The sequence below is a fragment of the Gorilla gorilla genome, chromosome 18 (genome assembly GCF_029281585.2).
Source record: "Gorilla gorilla gorilla isolate KB3781 chromosome 18, NHGRI_mGorGor1-v2.1_pri, whole genome shotgun sequence".
Lineage (NCBI taxonomy): Eukaryota > Metazoa > Chordata > Mammalia > Primates > Hominidae > Gorilla > Gorilla gorilla.
The window spans coordinates 28,649,268-28,672,739 of NC_073242.2; the positions used below are offsets into that span (position 1 = coordinate 28,649,268).

The 23,472-nt window shown below is 51.8% G+C and overlaps 1 protein-coding gene across 1 annotated transcript in view; it reads left to right on the forward strand.

The window, feature by feature from the left end:
- Positions 1–15,553: 15,553 nt before the first annotated feature.
- The window catches only part of LOC101131561 (polycystin-1-like), a 121,841-nt gene continuing 113,922 nt past the window's right edge, over positions 15,554–23,472 (forward strand). The window contains 1 exon segment of the mRNA XM_063699579.1: positions 15,554–16,080. Within this exon segment, the coding sequence (XP_063555649.1) occupies positions 15,867–16,080 (214 nt within the window). The 5' untranslated portion in view covers positions 15,554–15,866.

The following is a 23,472-nucleotide window of genomic DNA, read 5'->3' on the forward strand; positions in this document are numbered from 1 at the left end:
TTTTTGTATTTTTAGTAGATACGGGGTTTCACCATGTTGTCCAGGCTGGTCTTGAACTCCCTACCTCAGGTGATTCATCAACCTTGGCCTCCCAAAGTGCTGGGATTACAGGTGTGAGCCACTGCACCCGGGCTGTTATTAGACTTGGAATGGGACAAAAGTCATATGAGACAGACTTGTTTGCTGAGGTATTTAAAAAACAAAATGGTCTAAGATGGCAGATTCTTGGGGAACTCTGCTCTGTGCACATTTCTGCCTATTAAAGTGGCCATAAAAACAACCATAAATCCTTGATGAGGACAGCTCAGGAGCTTTAGGACAGTGCCATTCTTTTTTAATTAAAAGCTTTTTATTTGATTTGATTTTTCTGTAGAGACAGGGTCTCGGCTATGTTGACCAGGCTGGTCTTGAACTCTTGGCCTTAAGTGATCCTTCTGCCTCAACCTCCCAAAGTGCTGAGATTATAGGCATGAGTCACCACACCTGGCCAGGGCAGTGCCATTCTAAGGCAACGGCTTCACCTCGGTCTTCTTTTCTGGGGTTACAGGAGATGGGAAGGGCCGAAGGTAGCATGAGAACGTGGGTGTGTGTGTGTTTGTGTGTGTGTGTGTGTTTGTGCGTGTGTATGTGGAAGGACTGGTGAGATGGCTGGAGGAAGAGGCAGTCCTTCTGCTTAACTCTAACGGCCTAAATGTGAGAAACAAAGATTCAGGAAATAGGGAAAAAGCAAATGAGTGATTGCCTCTCTGGATCAAGCACACCAGCAGGCACAACCAGCCTTTCTTGAGCTACTGTGTGCCGGGCGCTGTGCCGTGCCCTTGCATGCATGTGGATGCTTCATGAGTTCATGAAGTAGGTATGCTTCCAGCCCCATTTTTCAGAGAAAGAAACTGAGGCTGAACAATCTTGCAGCTGCCAAGTGGCAGAGCAGGGGTTTGAACCCAGGTCCAAGAGTTCTTAACCACCATGTTTTCCTGCCCTTGATGTATGAAATGAGATGATATAGTCACATGCCAGCTTGTCTAGGGATGACTCAGAGGTTTAGAGATGGATGTCACGTGGATGTTGTACAGGAGAGGCAGGTATAAGCTGTAGTAAAGTTAGGAAAGGCACAGTGATGTGGAGCACTGTGTGCAGTGGACGGGGTCATGGCTGGGGGTGAGAATGGTGGAGGACCTTCGATTATTTCATCAGCGTTGTTTCTGTAACCAAAGAGCTGCATGACCAAACCCTGAGATCTAGTTCCTTAATAGGAACAATTATTAGGCACGATTTCCTTTACTTAAAAGCAGGGGCCGTCCTAAGGGAGGAGTTGGAAGGAGTTTGGGGGATACGGTTTGCTTGGTTGCCTTCTGTTTCGGCTGATGTTCAGTGGGGGTCAAAGGCTGTGTGTCCAGTCCCTGGCATGTGGCGGGTGTTTGTGGTACACAGCCAGCCTCAGGATGGCCCCCAGGGTTGCACGCTGCCTTTGTGTGTGGTCCCCTCCCACACTGAATCAGGCTGGCTCTGTGCGACCAGTGGGAAGTGGTGGAAGTGAGTGATGATGTGTGACTTCTCGGGCTAGGTCGTAACAGGCGTTGCACTTTGGCTCTCGGGAAGCCAACTGCCTTGCGTGAGGGTGCTCAGGCAGCCTCGTGGGGAGGGGTGAGGCCTCTGGCCCCCAGCCTGTACAGCTTGCCACCATGTGAGTGAGCCAGCTTGGAAGCGAATTTCCCAGCCCCGGTCAAGCCTTCTGGTGAGTGCAGCTGCAGATGACATCTGACTTCCACCACTCAAGAGACCCCAGGTCAGTGCTGCCCAGCTGAGCTCTTCCCGGGTTCTTTATGTTCCCCGAAAATGAGCTGTTTTAATTTTAGAAAACTTAAAAACACAGTGACAATGAAGCACGGATATGCGTTACACACAGTCCCAAATCAGTAATGACTTCAAGCTGTGTCCTCTCTTTCCAAGAAAGACAAAGCAGAGAACAAAGTTCAATCTACAATGTCTTCCCAAATTCTTGACCCACGGGATCTGTGAATATCTTATACGACTGAATTAAGCCTCTAAGTTTTGGGGTAACTCATGCAACATTAGGTAACTGGAATAGTGCTCAATAAATGTCTGTCACATGAATGGGCAGTGACCATGGATGCATTTCTAGTTGTGTATTAGTTAAGGCTCTCTTGGTTTCAAGTAACAGAAATCCAACTCCAACTAGCTTGAGCAAAATGGGGCATTCCTCTGGTCAAGTAACGGAGAAATCCAGGAGTCTCTGGCTTCATGCATAGCGGGACCCAGTCTCAATTTCCACCTCCTGGCTCTGCTTCCCTTGATGCCGACTTTCAGGAATCAGCTTTCTGAAAGACCACTCTGCTAGAAACAGACAGGCCCATCCTTTCAACCAGGTCCAGGACTGTTTGCTCAGTCACTGCTCTCAGAGGCAGGGGCAGAGGCAGATGCCAGGCACACATCCACAGAAGTGGAGATGGCAGGAAACTGAGAGTGGAGTGCTGGAAAGCTGGCTTTTGCCTATGGGTTCTGCTTCTGACATCATCCGGCAATGTCAGGCTTTACATTGCCCCCATCTGCAGACCCAGCAGAAGGACAGCTTCCATCCCACCACATCACATGCCAGTCCTGGGGCGGGGGAAGGACTTATGAGCAACCTTTGCAGAATCACTGGGGCCTGGCCGCACATGAGCCATGCCCACGCTCATGTGACAGGCAGCCCGTGTGCCTGGGGTGCTGTATTACCCAGAGGAATAAGTGGTCCTGGGTGGGCAAAAGCAACAGAAGAGAAGTCAGCTCCACTTCCTTCCAAAACTTGTTGAGAAGGCCTGGTCAAAATCACCCTCCAGGCCCGGTGTGGTGGCTCATGCCTTTAATCCCAGCACTTTGGGAGGTTGAGATGGGCAGATCATGAGGTCAAGAGATCGAGACCATCCTGGCCAACATGGTGAAACCCCGTCTCTACTAAAAATACAAAAATTAGCTAGGCGTGGTGGTGGGCGCCTGTAGTCCCAGCCACTCTGTAGGCTGAGACAGGAGAATCACTTGATCCAGGGAGGCGGAGTTTGCAGTGAGCCGAGATCGCACCATTGCACTCTAGCCTGGCGACAGAGTGAGACTAAAAAAAAAAAAAAAAAAAAAAGAAAGAAAAAAATCAGCCTCCATTTTTGGCTTTCTCTTTCATTAGAAAAATGAACCTGACTTTATGACCATGACAATGAAATGCCTAGAGAAGGGAGACACTCATTTTCCAGTGGGCCTACTGTGTGCTGGGGTGGTGAGACTCTTCTGCCCTGGAACTTGCTGAGGTCAGGAGGGAAGATATGATATGACTGCCTTCCTCTGTACTTTTTCAGTGGGGGCAGGTGTTTATGCTTGATGATACAATGGTGGGATCTTGGTTGGAATATGAACTTTTCTTTTTTTTTTTTTTTAGATGGGGTCTTGTTCTGTTCCCCAGGCTGGAGTACAATGGCACCATCACAGCTCACTGCAGCCTTAATCTCCCAGGGTCAAGCGATCATCGTGCCTCAGCCTGCTGAGTAGCTGGGACTACAGGAGTGCACCACCACACCTGGCTAATTTTTTTTTTTTAATCTTTGTAGAGATGAGCTCTCACTAGGTTGTCCAGGCTGGTCTTGAACTCCTGAGCTCAAGCAATCCTCCCACCTTGGGCTCCCTAAGTGTTGGGATTACAGGCAAGAGTCACCACACCCAGCCAGGATCACAGACGTTTAAATTACACTCCTTCTGCTGCGCCTTACAGCAGTAGAAGGGGTGAAATTTAAACGTCTGTGATCCTGGGGTTGTTTAAGATGCCACCCATCTACATATTCTTTCAGATGCACAATATTTCACTGTGTGAATGAAACAGCAGCCCTTCTTACTTGTGCTTTTTGGAATTTGAAGATTTTGTAAGATAAGATGAATGCATTGGAACAAGTGATCCTCAATTCTGTGCAGTCTGTGCCTCCGGAGACTGGCAGCTGCCCCTCCCTGTCTAGTCTTGCAAGAGAGGCAGCTGGCAAGAGGACAGAAGCCGGCAGCTGCTGCATTTTCATCCTGTTTCTGCTCTTGGAGCTGAGGGGGAGAGGTGGCTAGCAGCCACCCAGTGATCAAACTTGCAGCCTGCCTCTCTTGCTTCCTTTTCACGGACTGGAGTGTGCCTGGGTATGGAGAAAGAACATTTTGCTTCTTGCCTCTCAGAGTTTCAAGAACGCCTCACCTGAGTGGCATGCATTCACGGAATGAGTAATTATTACAGTGGAGAACTCCTCACTGTGAATTAATTACACAGATGATATTCAAGACTTAGACTGGGCTAGTGCAGGGGTTAGCAAACTATGGCCCACTGTTTTTGTTTTATAAATAAAGTGTTATGAGCACACAGCCATGCCCATTCATTTGCAGATTATGGATGCTTTTGCCTGACAGTGCCAGATGTAAGTAGTTGTGGCAAAGACCAGGTATCCTAAAAAGCCTAAAATACTTGCTATCTGGGTCTTTACAGAAGACATTTTGTTGTTGTTGTTTTTGAGATGGGGTCTTTCTCTGTCACCCAGGCTGGAGTGCAGTGGTGTGATCTCAGCTCACTGCAACCTCCGCCTCTTGGGTTCAAATGATTATCGTGCCTCAGCCTCCTTAGTAGCTGGGATTATAGGCGCCTGCCACCAAGCCTGGCTAATTTTTGCATTTGTAGTAGAAACAGGGCTTTACCATGTTGGCCAGGCTGGTCTCAAACCCCGACCTCAGATGATCTGCCTGCCTCAGCCTCCCAAAGTGCTGGGATTACAGGTGTGAGCCACCGCGCCTGGCCTAGAAAATGTTTTCTAACCTCTTGTCTAGTGGGTGCTTTGTAAAGTTTAGTTTTAAGGGGAGCATCATTAATTCATTCAACAAGTATTAACTGAGCATCTCCCCTGTGCTGGGTGCTGCTTGGCATACTGGGGGTTTAGTGGTGTGAGAGAGACCGGGCCTCAGCTCTTAGGAGCACAGTGCTGATGGAGGAGGAAAGGTAAACACACACATTAGAAGTTATTGGATAATGCCAGGCGTTACGAAGAAAAGAAGCAGAACAAGGCAATGTGACAGAGGATGATTGGTGTCATGGAAGGTCTCTCTGAGGAGGCAGCATTTGAGCTGAGACCTGAGGAGGGGAAGGGCCAGTTATTCAAAGATCTGGGGGAAGAGCTGCCCAGGCAGAGGGGACCATAATTGCAAAGGCCCCCAGGAGGAAATGAGCTCCATGAGTTTCAGGAATAGCAAAAAGGCCAGGGTGGCCAGAGTCAAGTGATTGAGAGGAAGAGATGAGAATGATGGCAGGGACCGGGTCATGTGGATGCCCTGGAAAGGAGTTTAGATTTTATTCTAATCGCAACAGAAGGCATTGGAGGGTTTAAGTAGGGAAAGGAGAGTGATCTGATGTATGTTTTTAAACAATTGCTTCTTTAAATTTTGAGGAGATTGGATTATTGGGAAGCAAGAATGAATTTAGGGAGAGAAGCAAAGAGGACATTGCGTTGGTTTAGGCAAAAGACAGCAATGGCTTGGATTGGGGTGATGGAAGTAACAGTGGCAGGAAGTGGTTACCTTGGGGCTATAATTCAGAGATAGAGCAGAAAGGTCTTGCTGATGTATTTAATACAGGAGGCGAGGGAAGGGAGGAATCAATGATAAATGAATCCTTTGTTTCTGGCTGAACCACTGAAATGTGTAGGGAAATTGAGACTTCTGTTTTGGCCATCATGAGTTTGAGAGGCTTATCAGACATCCAAGTCTGCAGCCTGGGTGAGAAATCATGGCTGGAGATGAGATGTGGTGAGCTGGGAGTGTTTTTGGATGACAGATGAGGCCACGGGATTGAATAATAGGTATCCTTATGAAGACCGAGAAAAGGAGAGGGCTGGGGGCCAAGCCTTGGGACAGTGCAACCCTTCAGAGGATGGGCGAGGAGTGCCCTGCCCAAGAGACAGAGAGGAAGTGGCCAGTGAGGTAGGGGGAAGTCCAGGAGAGGACAGTGCGGTGAATACCTAACGCTTTACTCATTCACTGGTGAATGGATGGATGGATGGATGGATGGATGGATGGATGGATGGATGGATGGATGGATGAATGCATGAATATTCCTTAATAATATGGTTGGCCATGGTCCATCCATATGACTCCTACGGACACCATGTTACCATTTCATACTCGTCTTCTATTTAGGAGAAATCAGATGAAACTGCCATCTTATATATAGGTCAAAAATGGTTTCCATAACCACCCACCTCACATGCTTACTGAAATTCATTAAGTAATAGATGGGGTGGGGGGCGGGAGGTTTACAGGTCGGCAAAGGAGGCAAGGCTAGAGTGATCCATGTGGCAGTGGATTAGAGTGGCAGGCATCAGTATGAACACATGTTTAGCTCAGTATAGATACAGATGGCTACACAGAGAAATATTTATAGATATGTGCATATACACAAACTAGTAACACATATGTTACTAATCCTGGCTGTCAGCGAAGAGAGCCCAGAAGCAAGGATACCCCAGTAGCAACAAACCTCTGGTGCCCAGGTCTCTGTTCTCCAATAAATACCATTCTCCAATAAAAGGAACCAGGCTTCTTGAACAAATGTCGATCCTAGGACCGAGGGAGGAAATAGATAAGAAGAACCTGAAGCATCTTGTTAGGGTCACAGGGTGAGGAGGCGCTAAATGAAACAAAATGAAACTGCTGCAGTGATGGGGCATCTCAGAGGGACACAGGAGCCAATGGAAAAGCTCCCAGGGTCAAAGCCAGAACAATTTGAGCCCCAAAAAAGTACTATTGGATTAGAATTCAAAGAATAAATACCCATGATTCCATACTGCTATAAATGATCAGATAAGAGAGAAGAGACAAATCTCCCAGGCAGAAGAATTCCAGATTATTTATTTATTTTTATTTAATTTTTTTTTTTACACAGGGTCTTGCTCTGTTGCCCAGGTTGGAGCGCAGTGATGTAATCTTGGCTTACTGCAACCTCCACCTCCCAGGTTCAAGCGATTCTTGTGCCTCAGCCTCCCGAGTAGCTGGGATCACAGGCATGCGCTGCCACACTTGGCTAATTTTTTGTATTTTTAGTAGAGACGGGGTTTCACCATGTTGACCAGGTTGGTCTCAAACTCCTGACCTCAAGTGATCACCCTCCTCGGCCTCCCATTCAAGTGCTGGGATGACAGGTGTGAGCCACCGTGCCCAGCCCCAGGTAATTTATATAGCTATTCCATCCTCAAGGAGGTGGAGCGGACTTCCCACATCCTAAATGTGGGCTGTGCATAGTGACTCTCTTCCAAAGCGTACAGTGTGAAAAGAGAGGAGAGAGTAACTTTACAGTGGAGAACACGGACAGACACTACCTCAGGCAGGTGATCAAAGTCAACATCAATAGCGGCAAGTCATCTTGAGAGAATGCGTGCCTGATACAGAGTGCTGAGAATGATTCTTAAGCTCTGTGGTCCTCCTCCTCAAAACACACACAAGCCAAGACTAAGGATGAGAAAAGCATCTGCCAAATCCCAGTTGAGGAACATTCTACAAAATACCTGACCAGCACTCCTCAAAATGCTCCATGTGGTACCCTGGAACAGAAAAAGGACATTAAGCAAAAACTAAGGCAATTAGAATCAACTATGGACTTTAGGTGGCCAGGCATGGTGGCTCGCGCCTGTAACCCTAACACTTTGGGAGGCCGAGGCCGGCGGATGGCTTGAGCCCAGGAGTTCAAGACCAGCCTGGGCAACATGGTGAAACCCCATCTCTACAAAAAATACAAAAAATTAGCCAGGCTTGTGGTGTGCACCTGTAGTCCTAGCTACTCGGGAGGCTGAGATGGGAGGATCACTCGAGCCCGGGAAGTCAAGGCTGCAAGTGAGCTGTGGTTGTACCACTGTATACCAGCATGGGCAATGAGAGTGAGACCCTGTCTCAACAAACAAACAAACAAACAAACAAACATTCTCTGGGGATGGTGGCAGGCACCTGTATTTCCAGCTACTTGGGAGGCTGAGATGGAGGATCGCTTGAGCCAGGGGAGGTCGAGGGTTGAGGCTGCCATGAACTATGATCACACCACCACACTCCAGCCTAGGTGACGAGCAAGACCCTGTCCCCACCCTCCCCAAAAAAGTATGGACTTTAGTTCATAATGCATCAAGCTATGGGGTACATGGAAACTCTCTGTACTGCTTTCACCATTTTTCTAAAACTGTTCTAAAATAAAAAATTTACTTAAACATTTATTAAAAAAAAAAAAAAACCATTTGAGTACCAACAGTGTCATATGCTCAACTTAGCACATCTTTTTCCTGGTTTGCTTTGTGGGCGTGAATGTGTATTGAGCCATCTAAACCTTGGTTGCCCGACCTTCACCGTAGCCACTGACCCAGGTTAACAGACAAAAGGCCCAGGTTAAGGTTATGCCCAGTGGCCATAAAATAGCCCAGCATCCAGATTGCACTCCTTGATGTACCCAAAAAAGCCAAGGAATAGGACGGACGGGCGGGGAGTGGGGGGCAAACTACTGCCCATTGCCCAACTCTGGCTAGCTGTCTGTTTTACAAATAAAGTTTTATTGGAACACAGTCACACCCATTCATTTATTATCTATGGCTACATTTGCATGACAATGGCAGCGCTGAGTAGCTGCAGCAGAGATCGTGTGGCCCACAAAATATTTATTATCTAGCACTTTACAGAAAAAGCTTGTCAACCTCCAGGACAGTGGCCACAAGTTCTGCCATCATCTCATCCCTTAGCAAGAAGGGAAAGGAATGCCTATTAAGGCACAAGTTGTTTTCTTGTTTGTTGTTTGTTTGTTTGTTTTTGAGACGGAGTTTCACTCTTGTCACCCAGGCTGGAGTGCAATGGCGTGATCTTCGCTCACTGCAACCTCCGCCTCCCGGGTTCAAGCGATTCTCCTGCCTCAACCTCCTGAGTAGCTAGGATTACAGGCGCCAGCCACCACATCCAGCAAATTTTTGTATTTTTAGTAGCGACGGGGTTTCACTATGTTGGCCAGGCTGGTCTCGACCTCCTGACCGCAGGTGATCCACCTGCTTTGGCCTCCCAAAGTGCTGGGATTACAGGTGCGAGCCACCGTGCCTGGCCACAAGTTGGTCTTTTAACAACAGAGCACACAGCTGGACAAAGCCCAACGCTCTCTTCTTTGGGGCCGAGGTGGGTCATTAATATTGAACATTTACAATGTACTTGCTCCAGCTGATTCAGTTTAATTTCTGCCGTCTCTTGTAACAGGGCTCCCACGTGCACGGGTCGGGGCCGTGTGTCTGCCTCAGCTTTCTGAGGCCCCACAGCGTATTGATTCTGCGAAATGTACGTTTCTTTGAAAACAGCGTCTCTTGACATGACAGGAGATCACACATCGCTTGTTTTCTGTCCCTTTCATTCCCCTCTGAACATGATAAAATCATGATCTAGCGTCGCCGAGGGACCTTAGCATCTCTTGGAAAGAAGGACTTGCCTTCTTTTTTAATCTTTGTCAAGCCAGTGAGGCCAAGGAGAAAATTTTTAGCAGCTTTGGAGCCAGACAGATCGGAGTGCAAGTTCTGCCCGTTATTGACTGGACCGTGTGACCCTAGGAGAGCCGCCTAGTGTCTATGAGACGGAGGCTGTTGGGCAGGAAAATGGGGATGGTCCCAGCATTATGGGGCGGTTGTGAGAATTCAGTGCAATGATGCAGTGCTCCCAGAACAGCTGGTCTAGGGCTTGGCTCATGGGACTGTCCCTTCGCAGAGGCAGCGTGGACATTCCGCTGGTATCCACTGGTGTGGCTGTGCCTGTTTGGTCACCGTGTCTGTTCTGATTGGTCGGTGCTCCTGCATGTCAAGAGTTCAATGTTATGAAAATCATCCCTGCCTAGAGATGAATTCCCCCTTCCCCTGAGGTCTAGACTGGCATAGCTGCTTTTGGAGCCTCACCTGCTGAGAGCTCACAGCTGTCCTTCTCTAGAGAATCACCCTCAGATGGGAGCCACGTTGCCTGGGATGGGATGCCATGCCCAGTAATGGCCCAGTGATTAACTGATACAGCAACATGAATGGCTGGTCCCTGCCCCACGGTGGGGACGATCCTGTGGCGTGCTCTCTGCTGCTCGTGGGATAGGTCAAGGTGGGACTTTAAGGGACCACATTCTCACTCTGCTCTGTCCCCTTCTGTATCGTGTAGTCCTCACCTCCCTTCTCCTGAAAGCCCCTTTCAAAACAAAAACAAAAACCACATCCACCCAAGTCCCTGTCTCCAGCTCTGCCTCCAGGAAAGCCAGCGGAAGGCCACCAGTCTCAGCTGTGACAGATACAGATATTTCTGCATTTCCAGGACTGAGGTCAATCCCTGGGGACCCAGTGAGGTGGTATCTGAGGGGCCATGGAGCTGGCTTGATGGGGTCTACAGGTAGGCAGGGACCTGGTGGGGATGTGACTCAAGGATTTTTATCAAATATCTTTATCCCCTGACAGATGCAAAAAAAAAAATGAGATCAGACTCCAGGGTTTCCTCCATGCCACACTGTGGCCCCATGGTTTGTTGTGCTATCAGCAGAAGTTGACTTTGCAAGGAATGTACACGTGTATGTGATGTTTGAATGCACCTATCTGTGTGTGCGTGCATTTGTGTGTGTGTGCGTGCATTCGTGTGTGTGTGTGTGTGTGTGCTGAGGATGTGAGCCCCACTTCCAGCCCAGTGCCCCTGCCCAGGCTGGCTCTGCACTCCTGCTGCTCTGGGCCCCTCAGGCAGTGACTACCTGGTACATAGGGAAGGCATCAGGGTCCCTTATTCATGGGGACTGTAGACTGTCTCCACCATATTGAGCCTTTTGGCCTCTTGGACATGACTTGGCCTCTGCTGGCTTTAAGGGACTGCCAGAGATGCCATCTACTCTGGGAAATGTTCTCAGCCTGGGCACAGCCCACTAACCACTGCCTGCTTGTCTGAGACTTCTCTGTCCAGGAAAACAGCCCAGCCTGACCAGAGATGGGCATAGAGCCATATTTTGGGAAAGACTGGTTGAAGGTCAACTTGGTTTCTGGAACCAGTTCTGATTTCAGTTGCGGGGGACAGTGAGCCAGTTACTGCCCACTGGCTGCATCCTAAGCCTCCCTAGAGGAGAGCTAGCCTCCTCCGAGGGTTGCCCAGGCTGGACCACTTCTGCCTGGGTGATGGGTTGGGAGAAAGACGTTAATATTTGGAGCAGTGTTATATTAGTCAGCCGTCCCATTTGCAAACATTAGAAAACCAGCTCAAATTAGTGATAAAAGAAAATCTCAGCTGAATTAAATTTAAAGTAGTTTAATTGAGCAATGAATGATTCGCGAATTGGGCAGAACCCAGAATCACAGCAGATTCACAGAGACTCCAGCGCAGCCACGTGGTGGAAGAAGATTTATGGACAAAAGAAGGGAAATGATGTACAGAAATCAGAAGTGAAGTACAGAATGGCTGGATTGTTACAAGTTGGCGTTTGCCTTATTTGAGTACATTTTGAACACTCAGCAGCGTGTGAGCGGTTGAACTACGGCCTCTGGGATTGGCCAAGACTCAGCTATTGTTACAGGCGCATACTCCTAAGTTAGGTTTTCAATCTTGTCTACCTATTAAGCTAGGTTGCAATTTGTCCACAAGGACTCAACTATAGAAGTACGAAGTCCCACTCAGGCCATATTTAGTTCACTTTAACACTAGCTTCAGCAACTGTCTCTCAGAGCCCAGGGCAGGGCAGGGATGCAACTGGGCTTCAGGAAACTTGAATTCATTGACTGTCTCTTCCCCATCTTAGATGCAGTGCTAAGGGCTTTTTAGTAATTTTCTCATTTGATTCTCAAAACAAACTGATGAGGAAATGGTCTGAGAGTAGTTAGGCAGCTTTTCAAGGTCACACAGATAGTAAATGTCATCACTGGGACTTGAACTCAGGTCTTTCTGACTCTCATGTCTGTGCAACATGTCATCTCAGCCACTGTTGACACTGTATACGTGGATTAGGGTTGGCTAAACTGCTGTAACAATTAGACCCAACTCGAATGGTGCATGTATGTACAATAGGGGTTTATTTCTTATGATATAGTTCACGGTGGTCCCAGGTGAATAAGGATGGGTAGGTCTGCATTTTTCATAATCATCTGGGTCTCTGCTCAGGCTCCTAGAGTCTCTGCCACCTTCCCCATGTGGCTTCTAAGGCCACCTCGGAGACAGAGCTTGGTGGAGCACATGTGGTAGGATTTTTTTTTTTTTTTTGAGACGGAGTCTCACTGTATTGCCCAGTCTGGAGTGCAGTGGTGCAATCTCGGCTCACTGCAACCTCTGCCTCCCAGGTTCAAGCTATTCTCCTGTCTCAGCCTCCCTAGTAGCTGGGACTACAGGTACCTGCCACCACGCCTGGCTAATTTTTGTATTTTTAGTAGAAATGGGATTTCACCTTGTTGGTCACGTTGGTCTCGAACTCCTGACCTCAGGTGATCCACCCACCTTGGCCTCCCAAAGTGCTGGGATTACAGGCATGACCCACCATGCCTGGCCATTTGGTAGGATTTTATGGGCTAGACGGGAAGTGTTGTATTGCATCTGGTCGCTTTCTGTTGTGTTGAACCCAGTCCTGTGGCTCCCCCTACTTGCAAGGACTCCTAAATGTCTGGCCAAGCTGTATGTCCAGGAAAAGGAAAGGACCAAATTCGAGAGGCAGCCCGCCATCTCCAACACACATAATAAATATTTCCATGATTCCTTGCTCTCTTCTTGTCCTTGTTTGTAAGTGGTTTTCTTACTTGGAACCATAATATATATTCTAGTTTTCTTGTGACTTCTTTCATTTATCATAATCTTTTTCCTGTGTGGCTCCAGTGAGTCTTCATAATGATCATGGTTACAGGCCGTGTACACCAACTGTCAGACAGTTAACTCGTTCTAGTTTTTTTTTTTCCGATAATAAAACAATAAGCACCTTTATGCAAAAACTCTTTGCTACTCTTGAATTATTTCTTTAAATTCTCAGGAGTGGGAATGCCAAGTCTAATGAGTGAACATTTTTACAGCTTTTGACACTTCACACCTTATTGCTCTTCAAAGAGTTTGTATCCAACGACAAAGATACTCACAGTGTTACCAGCATTGGGTGCTATCGTTTTAAAAACAATTTAGTTGTAAAATGGTTCCTTAGTTTATTATGATAGCCTTTTTCAGGATCCCAATCCTTTAGGGTAGGAAGTGTTTATATGTGTATATCTGGCTAAGTCATATCAATTGCAATTTAGCCTCCTCTTTTGTCTTTACCGGGGAGGACAAAATCATTTATTCGCTCAACAAAAACGTAGGGAGTACCTGTTATGTGCCAGGCAGTGGTCTAGACCTGGGGATAGAGTGAATACCAAAAGACAAAGTCCTGGCCGGGCATGGTGGCTCATGCCTATAATCCCAGCCCTTTGGGAGGCCGAGGTGGGTGGATCACTTCAGGTCATGAGTTTGAGACCAGCCTGGCCAACATGGCAAAACCCCGTCTCTACTAAAATTACAAAAATTAGCCGGGTGTGGTGGCACATGCCTGTAGTCCCAGCTACTCAGGAGGCTGAGGCAAAGGAATCACTTGAACCCAGGAGGGAGAGGTTGCAGTGAGCCAAGATTGCACCACTGCATTCCAGCCTGGGTGACAGAGTGAGATTCTGTATTTAAAAAAAAAAAAAAAAAAAAAAAAGACAAAGTCCTTACTCTCACGGGACCTTATATTCTAGTGGGAAGACACACGTTGCTGAAGTAAACACACAGATAAATATATGGGGTCATCTTATTGACAAGTGCCATGAAGAAAACAGAACTGGGTGACAGGACAGTGACTGGGGAGCTATTCTAGTTTGAGGGTGGCTCTTGATACTGAAAATTCATTTCAGGGAAATTTCATCTCTTTTCAAAGATGTCTACCTTCAGAGCTCACAGCTCCATTTTGCTTTTTTGCTGCTGTTGTTGAGACAGGGCCTCACTGTGTCACCCAAGCTGGAGTGCAGTGGCACGACCCTGGCTCACTGCAGCCTCAACCTCCCGTGCTCAAGTGATCCTTCCACCTCAGCCTCCCAAGTAGCTGGGACTAGAGGCACACGCCACCATGCTCAGCTAATTTATTTATTTATTGGTAGAGATAGGGTCTTGCTGTGCTGCCTAGGCTATCATACTTTTACAGGGCCTTTCTCTGATCTTTGAAAATCTTAATTCTGATCTATTAGGTGCTTGTTTTATTGTTAACTCTTAGTTCAGCTTTATTCCCCAGGTTTGGTGGTGGCGGAATCTTTCTCCCTTAAGAGGTCCTCCCCCAGCAGAGCCTGGTCTTTCGTTTAATGCTGGATGTTCAGCCTCAGGCACACTGCCAGCTACATAAAGGCTGAATGAATAAACTAAGATCCTCCACTCACCTGTGAATTCCTCAAGAACAGCCTTTGGGCTCAGTGACCATTGTGTTCTAGCCTGCCTGGCACCAGTGCACAGCTCATACTAGGTGCTCAGTAAATGTAAGCTGAACTATTTGAAGTGTGTTCACATTTACACTTGACATCGTTCCTTAATCCATTGCTGTTTAAGTATGGCTTGGAGACCAGCAGCCGGGACCAGCTATGTAATGCATGGGGCTCAGTGCAAAATAAAAATGCAAGGTCTTTAGCTTCAAAAAATATTAAGGATCAAGCATGGTGGCATGTTCCTGTAGTCCCAGCTACTCAGGAGGCTGGGGCATAAGGAATGCTTGAGCCCAGGAGTGTGAGTCCAGACTGGGCAACATAGTGAGATCCTGTCTCTAAAAAAATTTTTTTTAAGTAAAATTATTAAGAATGTGAAAATAGGCCAGGGGTGGTGGCTCATGCCTGTAATCCCAGCATTTTCGGAGGCTGAGGTGGGTGGATCACTTGAGGTCAGGGTTTCAAGACCAGCCTGGCCAACATGGTGAAACACCGTCTCTACTAAAAATACAAAAATTAGCTGGGCATGGTGGTGGGTGCCTGTCATCTCAGCTACTCAGGAGGCTGAGGTGGGAGGATCGCTTGAGTCCAGGGAGGTTGAGGCTGCAATGAGCTAGATTATGCCATTGCACTCCAACCTGGGTGACAGAGTGAGACCTTGTCTCAAAAAAACAAAAACAAATTATTAAGAATGTGAACATAATGACAACAGAGGATTAAACCAAGCACGGGCCCCTTCTGAATGTTGTATGCCCGTGAGACTGGCTCCACCTTGAGAGACAGGCAGATCTCAGGGTTAGCCTCAGACCTATGGAGTGAAGATCTGGGCTGGGACCCAGGGCACTTCCTGGTGATTCTTATGCCCAAGAGAGTTTGAGCACTGTCATCATCTTTCAGCCTGGGGGATGTCCTGAAGCCCTGTCAGAGAGAGAACCCTGCCCGGGATCCAGATCAGCATTTATCATGGGATAGACTCGCTTTGTGGCGCGGAGGGTGAAGCCTCCGGATGCCAGTCCCTCATCGCTGGCCCGGTCGCGCTGTGGCGAAGGGGGCGGAGCCTGCACCCGCCCCGCCCCCCCCGCCCCGTCCGCCCCGCGCCGCGCGGGCAGGAGGAGGAGCCGCGGCGGGGCCCGCACTGCAGCGCCAGCGTTCGAGCGGGCGGCCGAGCTCCCGGAGCGGCCTGGCTCCCAGCCCCGAGCGGGCGTCGCTCAGCAGCAGGTCGCGGCCGCAGCCCCATCCAGCCCCGCGCCCGCCATGCCGTCCGCCGACCCCGCCTGAGCCGCGGCCGCAGCCCCATCCAGCCCCGCGCCCGCCATGCCATCCGCCGACCCCGCCTGAGCCGCGGCTTCCGCGCGCGGGCGGGCCTGGGGACGGCGGGGCCATGCGCGCGCTGCCCTAACGATGCCGCCCGCCGCGCCCGTGCGCCTGGCGCTGGCCCTGGGCCTGGGCCTGTGGCTCGGGGCGCTGGCGGGGGGCCCCGGGCGCGGCTGCGGGCCCTGCGAGCCCCCCTGCCTCTGCGGCCCAGCGCCCGGCGCCGCCTGCCGCGTCAACTGCTCGGGCCGGGGCTGCGGACGCTCGGTCCCGCGCTGCGCATCCCCGCGGACGCCACAGCGCTGTGAGTAGCGGGCCCAGCGGCACCCGGGAGAGGCCGCGGGACGGGCGGGCGTGGGCGTGGGCGCGTTCCCTGGCCCGGGACGGGAAGCAGGACGCTCCCAGGGCGAGGCTCCGGCGCGGCACGGCGGCCCTGCTAAATAAGGAACGCCTGGAGCCGCGGTTGGCACGGCCCCGGGGAGCCGAAAAACCCCAGGTCTGGAGACAGACGTCCCACCCGGGGGCTCTGCAGACGCCAGCGGGGGCGGGGCGCGGAGGCCGCGCTCAGCTGGGAGGACAAACAGTCGCTAATTGGAGAGGAATTGGGATGCGGCCTGGGGCTGCGGGGTACCCGGAGAGGTGGGGATGGCTGTAGGGGGCTGCAGGGAAGAGTTCCAGGAGGTGTCTGGACAAGGATTTGATGGATGTGCAAGAATTGGGCTGATGCTTAGGAAGGGGCGATGAGGTGGGTCCAGAAGAAGGGGGGTGAACGGTGTGAGCAAAGACCGTGAGGCTGGAGGCTGGCCACGGGAGGTGTGAGGGGTAGGGGCAGGGTGGGAGGTGGGCTTGCGGGTGGGCTGGGGTCATGAAGGGCCTCAGGTGCTCTGCTATTGGGTTCCAAGGCTATCCTGAGAACAGGGGTGAGGGGGGATTGCCGTGGGTGGTTAAAGCCTTGTCATGTTCGCTTTCGGGAGATAAAAACAACAGGTGGCCTTTATGGAGACGCTGCCCAGAGCCAGGTCTGTGCCAGGCTCCTGTTGGGGGTCGTCATGCGGAATCCTGACTCTGACCATCCGAGGCATAGGGACCGTGGAGATTTGCATTTCACAGATGAGGAAACAGGTTTGGAGAGGTGACACGACCTGTCCCAGGCATCACAGCCGGGATGTGCATAGCAGGGGTTTGGAACTATGAGGTGCCCAGGACCCAGGGTTGGATTGAAAAGGGCGCAGGGGACTAAGATAAGCAGACAGTTGTCCCCAGCGCTGGGGAGAGTCTTGGGACCAGTCTGATGCCTTGTATTTCCCAGACTCCAGGCTCCTCGCCGGGACAGTGTCTCCTTGGGTGCGTGCTGGATCCCTGGGGGACGTGGCACATCCCCAGGCTTGCTAAACATTGGATGGGTTCTGGCATTTGGTTTTGTAACGTTTCTGGGTCACTCCCGCCTGTGGCCACCCTTCCTTAGGGGAGCCGTGTGTCGTTGGGGCTTTGCTGGGTGGTCTCGAGGGTGAGAGAAGAATGGGTTCTCCTGGACCAATGGAGCCCGTGCCCCTCGGGGCCACATTGCTCCTGCGCTCCCTGACTGCGGACGCGTGTGTCTCGCAGCTGTCTCTGTGGAGATGGCCTCCTCCTGCCTGGCAACAGCGCCCACAGAATTGCATCAGACCTACTCCACCCGTTGTTTCTGATGCTGTAGCTGAGGGCTCCTCTGTCTGCCAGGCCGGTCACTGGGGACTCTGTCCAGTTCCTGGTGGTTCCTGCTTCCCAGCACCTGATGGTGTCCATGAGAGCAGCCCCTCAGGAGCTGTCCAGGAGAGAAGGGTGCTGGTGGCTGCTGAGCGGAGAGCAAGGCCCGTGTTCTCCAGGCCCTTGGCACAGCAGTGGAGCCCCCGCCCCTGCCTTGTGTTGTCCCCTTAGGCTCTGGTCCTGGGATTTGGAGGAAGGGGACCCTGGGAGTTGGTGGCCTGTCCCAGCCTGAGCTGGCAAGATTCCGAATGCCAGGCCCCTCAAGTGTGCAACAGGGCACAGGGTGACCTCATGTGGGCAGGTGGGTGCTGTTCTGTACACACCTGGGGCTGCCGCTGGGAGAGTTCTGGAAGGTGGGGTGAGGGGACCCATGGGAAGCTAGGGCCTTAGGAAGGATGTTAAGGCCCTGGCTGGCCCCCCAGGCCACCCTCTGTGCTGTGGGGGCAGCCCAGCCATTTTGCTGTCTACCCTGCAAACTCCTCCTCGGGGAGACGGCTGGGTTTTCCCCAGGGAAGAGGGGTCAAGCTGGGAGAGGTGAAGGACACAGATCACAGCTGCTGACAGGTGTTTAAGGGTCCAGGAGCGTTGCTGTCTGGGTGTCACCAGTAGCCTTCCTGGGGGGCTCACGCAGGTGCCTCTCCACTTGTGGCTCCCTGGCTGCTGAAGCTCAGCAGGGACAGCTGTGTCCAGTTCCAGGTGGAGGACAGCCAGGGCTTCTGAGGCCACAGCCTGCCTTGGGTTAATGATGCTGCCGAGAGGTGGTGGCTTTTGGGAAAGATGGCGTACTGCAAAACGTGCTGCTCTGCGTGGCTCGAAGCTTCGTGGGGAGACATGGGCAGAGCCGTGGCTGACTCACAGACCCCCCACCCCAGAGCCTGCCCTGCCCTCCCTGCCCCGACCCTTCCCCTCCTGACCCGTGTGTTTTTTTTGTTTTTTTTTTGAGACAGAGTTCACTCTTGTTGCCAAGGCTGGAGTGCAATGGCACGATCTCGGCTCATGGCAACCTCCGCCTCCTGGGTTCAAGCGCTTTTCCTGCCTCAGCCTCCCGAGTAGCTGGGATTACAGGCGTGCACCACCATGCCTGGCTAATTTTTGTATTTTTAGTAGAGACGGGGATTTACCGTGTTGGCCAGGATGGTCTCGATCTCCTGACCTCGTGATCTGCCCACCTCGGCCTCCCAAAGTGCTGGGATTACAGGCGTGAACCACCGCACCCGGCCAATGTCTTTTAAAAATATATACTTTTTTTTTTTTTTTGAGACGGAGTTTCGCTCTTGTTGCCCAGGCTGGAGTGCAGTGGCGCGATCTCAGCTCACGGCAACCTCCGCCTCCCGGGTTCAAGCGATTCTCCTGCCTCAGCCTCTCCAGTAGCTGGGATTACAGGCATGTGCCACCATGCCTGGCTAATTTTGTATTTTTAGGAGAGACGGGGTTTCTCCACGTTGGTCAGGCTGGTCTCAAACTCCTGACCTCAAGTGATCCGCCTGCCTTGGCCTCCCAAAGTGTTGGGATTACAGGTGTGAGCCAGTGCGCCCAGACAAAAATATATATGTGTGTCTTTAAGGCTGGTCAAGCAAAGCAGTGGGACTGGAGAAAGAATGAAGAATTCTACCTGGCTGTGATCAATTCGTTGTGAACACCACTGTGCTTGGACCAGCTAGCTGATGTCTTTTGTTTTGTTTTGTTTGAGACGGAGTCTGGCTCTGTCACCCAGGCTGGAGGACAATGGTGTGATCTCGGCTCACTGCAGCCTCCACCTCCCGGGTTCAAGTGATTCTCCTGCCTCAGCCTCCTGAGTAGCTGGGATTACAGGCGCGTGCCACCACGCCCGGCTAATTTTTAAAAATATTTTTAGTAGAGATGGGGTTTCACCATGTTGGTCAGGCTGGTCTTGAACTCTTGGCCTTAGGTGATCTGCTTGCCTCGGCCTCCCGAAGTGATGGGATTACAGGTGTGAGTGATGTCTTTTATTTATTTATTTATTTATTTTTTATTATTATTTGAGATGGAGTCTCACTCTGTTGCCCAGGCTGGAGTGCAGCAGTGCCATCTCGGCTCACTGCAAGCTCTGCCTCCTGGGTTCACGCCATTCTCCTGCCTCAGCCTCCCGAGTAGCCTGGACTGGTGCCCGCCACCATGCCCAGCTAATTTTTTGTATTTTTAGTAGAGATGGGGTTTCACCGTGTTAGGCAGGATGGTCTGGATCTCCTGACCTCGTGATCCGCCCGCCTCAGCCTCCCAAAGTGCTGGGATTACAGGCTTGAGCCACCGCCTGTCTTTTAAATGTCCGATGATGTCTAGGAGCTTCCCTTCCTCTCTTTTCCCTTGTGCAATTTGTTGAAGAAACTGGCTCCTGCAGCCTGGATTTCTCGCTGTGTCTTGGGGGTGCCACCTCCATGGTGTCACCTCCGTGGTGCTGTGAGTGTGTCCTTTGTGTTTCTTGTAAATTGGTCGTTGGAGCCGACATCCCATTGTCCCAGAGGTTGTCCTGGCTGGCACTGACCTAGGTGTAGATGTCATCAGTTCAGGGCCCCCTGCTCTAAAGGCCACTTCTGGTGCTGGTTGCCACTCACCCTGGCTGGGGGTCACCTGGGTCTGCTGCTGTCTCGCAAATGCTGGGGTCCAGGACTGGGCACATCAAGGGACTTGGTAGGTGCTTGGTTCACTGATGTAAAATATAGGAGCACCCAGGGCCTTGCCCTTTCCCACCTGCATCCCTGAATCACAGGAGAGTGTGGGAGAGTGTAGGGGCAGGAGGCGCAGACCCCGGGGCCCCTGCCTGGGATTGGCGTCGGGGAAGACAGGCATTCTGGAGCGACCCCTAGGCCTGATGCCTTAGAGCGCAACTGCCACAGACACAGCTTCCTTGGGGGGCTGGCCAGGCCACGGAGGGGCCCCTGGCTCCCATTTCTGGTCCCTGGATCCTGAGAGCGAGGACTAGGGATTGTCACCAAGGCCTCCATGAGCCCTCAGCAGAAGGAGGGCCACCCTCGAGGGCTCCGTTATCACTGGAGCCCGCGTTCAACCAACACGCAGATGATTCTCCAAGGACAGAGATGGATGATGGGGAGGGGGCTGGCCTGGAAGGACCCCCAGTGCAGGTGACATTGAAGCCAGGTTTCAAAGCTCCCACAGGGAGCTGCCCAGAGAGAGTCCCCAAGGGGCAAGGTGACTCGGGGGCAGGGGTAGGGCCTCTGTCAGGAGAGCCTAGGAGAGGCCCATGTCTTCTAGGAAGAGCCCTGGCAGCCGAGCGGAGGCAGTGGTGAGGACCTGCATCCTGCATGTCCAGCTGGCCTCACCCGGGGTCCCTGAGCCGGGTCTTACGTGGCTCCCGCACTCGGGCGTTCAGAACGTGCCTGCGTGAGAAGCGGTAGTTTCTTTATTAGACACGGATGCAAACTCGCCAAACTTGTGGACAGAAGTGTGGACAAGAAGTCACACGCTCACTCCTGTACGCGATTGCCGGCATGGGTGGGGGAAGGGATGGGGAGGCTTTGGTTGTGTCTGCAGCAGTTGGGAATGTGGGGCACCCGAGCTCCCACTGCAGAGGCGACTGTGGAGACAGAGAGCACCTGCAGGTCATCCATGCAGTATCGGCTTGCATCCAGATCATACAGGGAACACTATGATTCAACAACAGACAGGGACCCCGTTTAAACATGGACAAGGGGTCACTCACGCCTGGAATCCCAGCAGTTTGGGAGGCCAGGGTGGGTGGATCGCTTGAGCCCAGGAGTTTGACACCAGCCTGGGCAACAGGGTGAGACCCCGGTCTCTAAAAAATAAAAGAACATTGGCCGGGCGTGGTGGTGTGCATCTGTGGTCCCAGCTATTCAGGAGACTGAGGTGGGACATCACTTGAGCAGAGGAGGTCAAGGCTGCAGTGAGCTGTGATCACACCACTGCACTCCAGGCTGGGTCACAGAGCAAGACCCTGTCTCAAAAAAAAAAAAAAAAATCACAGGATCTGAACAGAGATTTCTCCAAAGAAGACGCACAGATGGCCAACAGCGTGTGAGAAGATGGTCGGCCTCATTAGTCATGAGGGAAACGGAAATCAAAACCACTGTCCAGCCGGGCGCAGTGCCTCACGCCTGTAATCCCAGCGCTTTAGGAGAGCAGATGGCTTTAGGCCAGGAGTTTGAGGCCAGCCTGGGCAACATAGCGAGACCAATAAATAGATATTAGTGGTGGCGCCTGTAGTCCCAGCTAGTTGGGAGGCTGAGGGGGGAGGATTCCCTGAGTCTATGAGGTTGAGACTGCAGTTAGCTGTGATGGTGCCACTGCACTCCAGCCTGGGCGACTAGGAAACGGTCTTTAAAAAAAAAAACAAAAAAACGGTGGGCGCGGTGGTTCACGCCTGTAATCTCAGCACTTTGGGAGGCCAAGGTGGGGGGATCACAAGGTCAGGAGTTTGTGACCAGCCTGACCAACATGGTGAAACCCCGTTCTACTAAAAATACAAAAATTAGCGAGGTGTGGTGGTGGGCGCCTGTAATCCCAGCTAATTAGGAGGCTGAGGCAGGAGAATCACTTGAACCCGGGAGGCGGAGGTTGCAGTGAGCCAATATCACACCACTGCACTCTAGCCTGGTCAACAGAGCGAGACTCTGTCTCAAAAAAAAAAAAAAAAAATGCTGAGCATGGTGGCACATGCCTGTAGTCTCAGCTACTTTGGGGGCTGAGGCAGGAGAATCGCTTGAACCTGGGAGGCAGAGGTTGCAGTGAGGCAAGATTGCACCATTGCACTCCAGCCTGGGAGACAGAGTGAAACTCTGTCTCAAAAAGAAAAGGTCTAGGAAGAGTCCGCACCCTCTCCCCGCGGTGGCCACGCCGGGCCCCGCGCTGAGCCCTCTGTGTTCTTGTCTCTCCATACCTCATCACGGCACTGCAGGGTTGCAGCCACTCCTGGTCTCATTTTACAGACCAGGAAATTGAGGCTCTGAGAAGCCGTGGTGATGATTTCATTAGCATGCTCTGGGGCAGACCCCTGGAGCTGCACAGGGTGCCTGGGGCCCACACTAGTGCCCTGGTTTATAGACAGACAGAGGTGGCAGTGGCGCTTCCGAGTCGGGCTGGGATGTGCTTGCACTCCCCGAGGGGCTGAGGGGCCGAGGGGCCCTGCGCCCAGGTGCAGCTGCTTGGGTGCTGCCAGCCCCTCCCACCTCTCCCTCCCTGGCTCATCCCTGCTGTGTCCCTTCCCTCTAGTTTCCTGTTCAGTTTCAGGAAGGAGGCTGGGAACCCAGATGTAGGGAATTTGCGCCCTGGAGTCAGACCTGGGTTCACGTCCCAGCGCCTCCACTTCTGGTGTGACCTTGGTCCAGTCTCTCAGCCTCAGTTTCCTCACCTGTAAAGTGGGCTCCATGATTAGATGCACCCTGCAGGGCAGTGTAGCAGTGACCTGGCTCAGCCACTGGCAGCCCCAACAATCATACCTTGTTAAAGTAGCTCTGTCGGTCCCCTCAGGGGTTCCGGGGGCCCATTCCCCTGTCCTCCATGCACTGTGAGACCTGCCCTGCCACAGAGCACAGTGTAACAGCCTGAGGGTAAGAGCCAGACACTGTGCCCGTGCTTATACCGGACACTGGACGACGGGAGCCAGTGCAGCCTGGGCGGGTGGACTCCTATGGACCCCTCAGCACCCAACCTCGGTGCCTTCAGCGCAGGGCCGCGTGGCTGTGGGGGCTCACAAGACCCGGCCCACTCCTGCTTGTGCCTACATCTGGGTGTTTGCCCATTGGTGCCTTTTGACGTGTTCTGGTGTGTGTGAGACGTGCGGGGCTGGGAAGTATTGGCAGAGCCGCGAGTACCGTCCTCACTCCTTTTGTTCTTTTGACGTAAGCTGGCGAGTGGCACTGCCTGAGTTCCGCTCAGTGCCCGCCCTGACGCGCGGACCCTGCTGCATCCTTGCTGTTAGGTGGTGGCGGTGTGCGCTGTTGCTGGTGGGCAC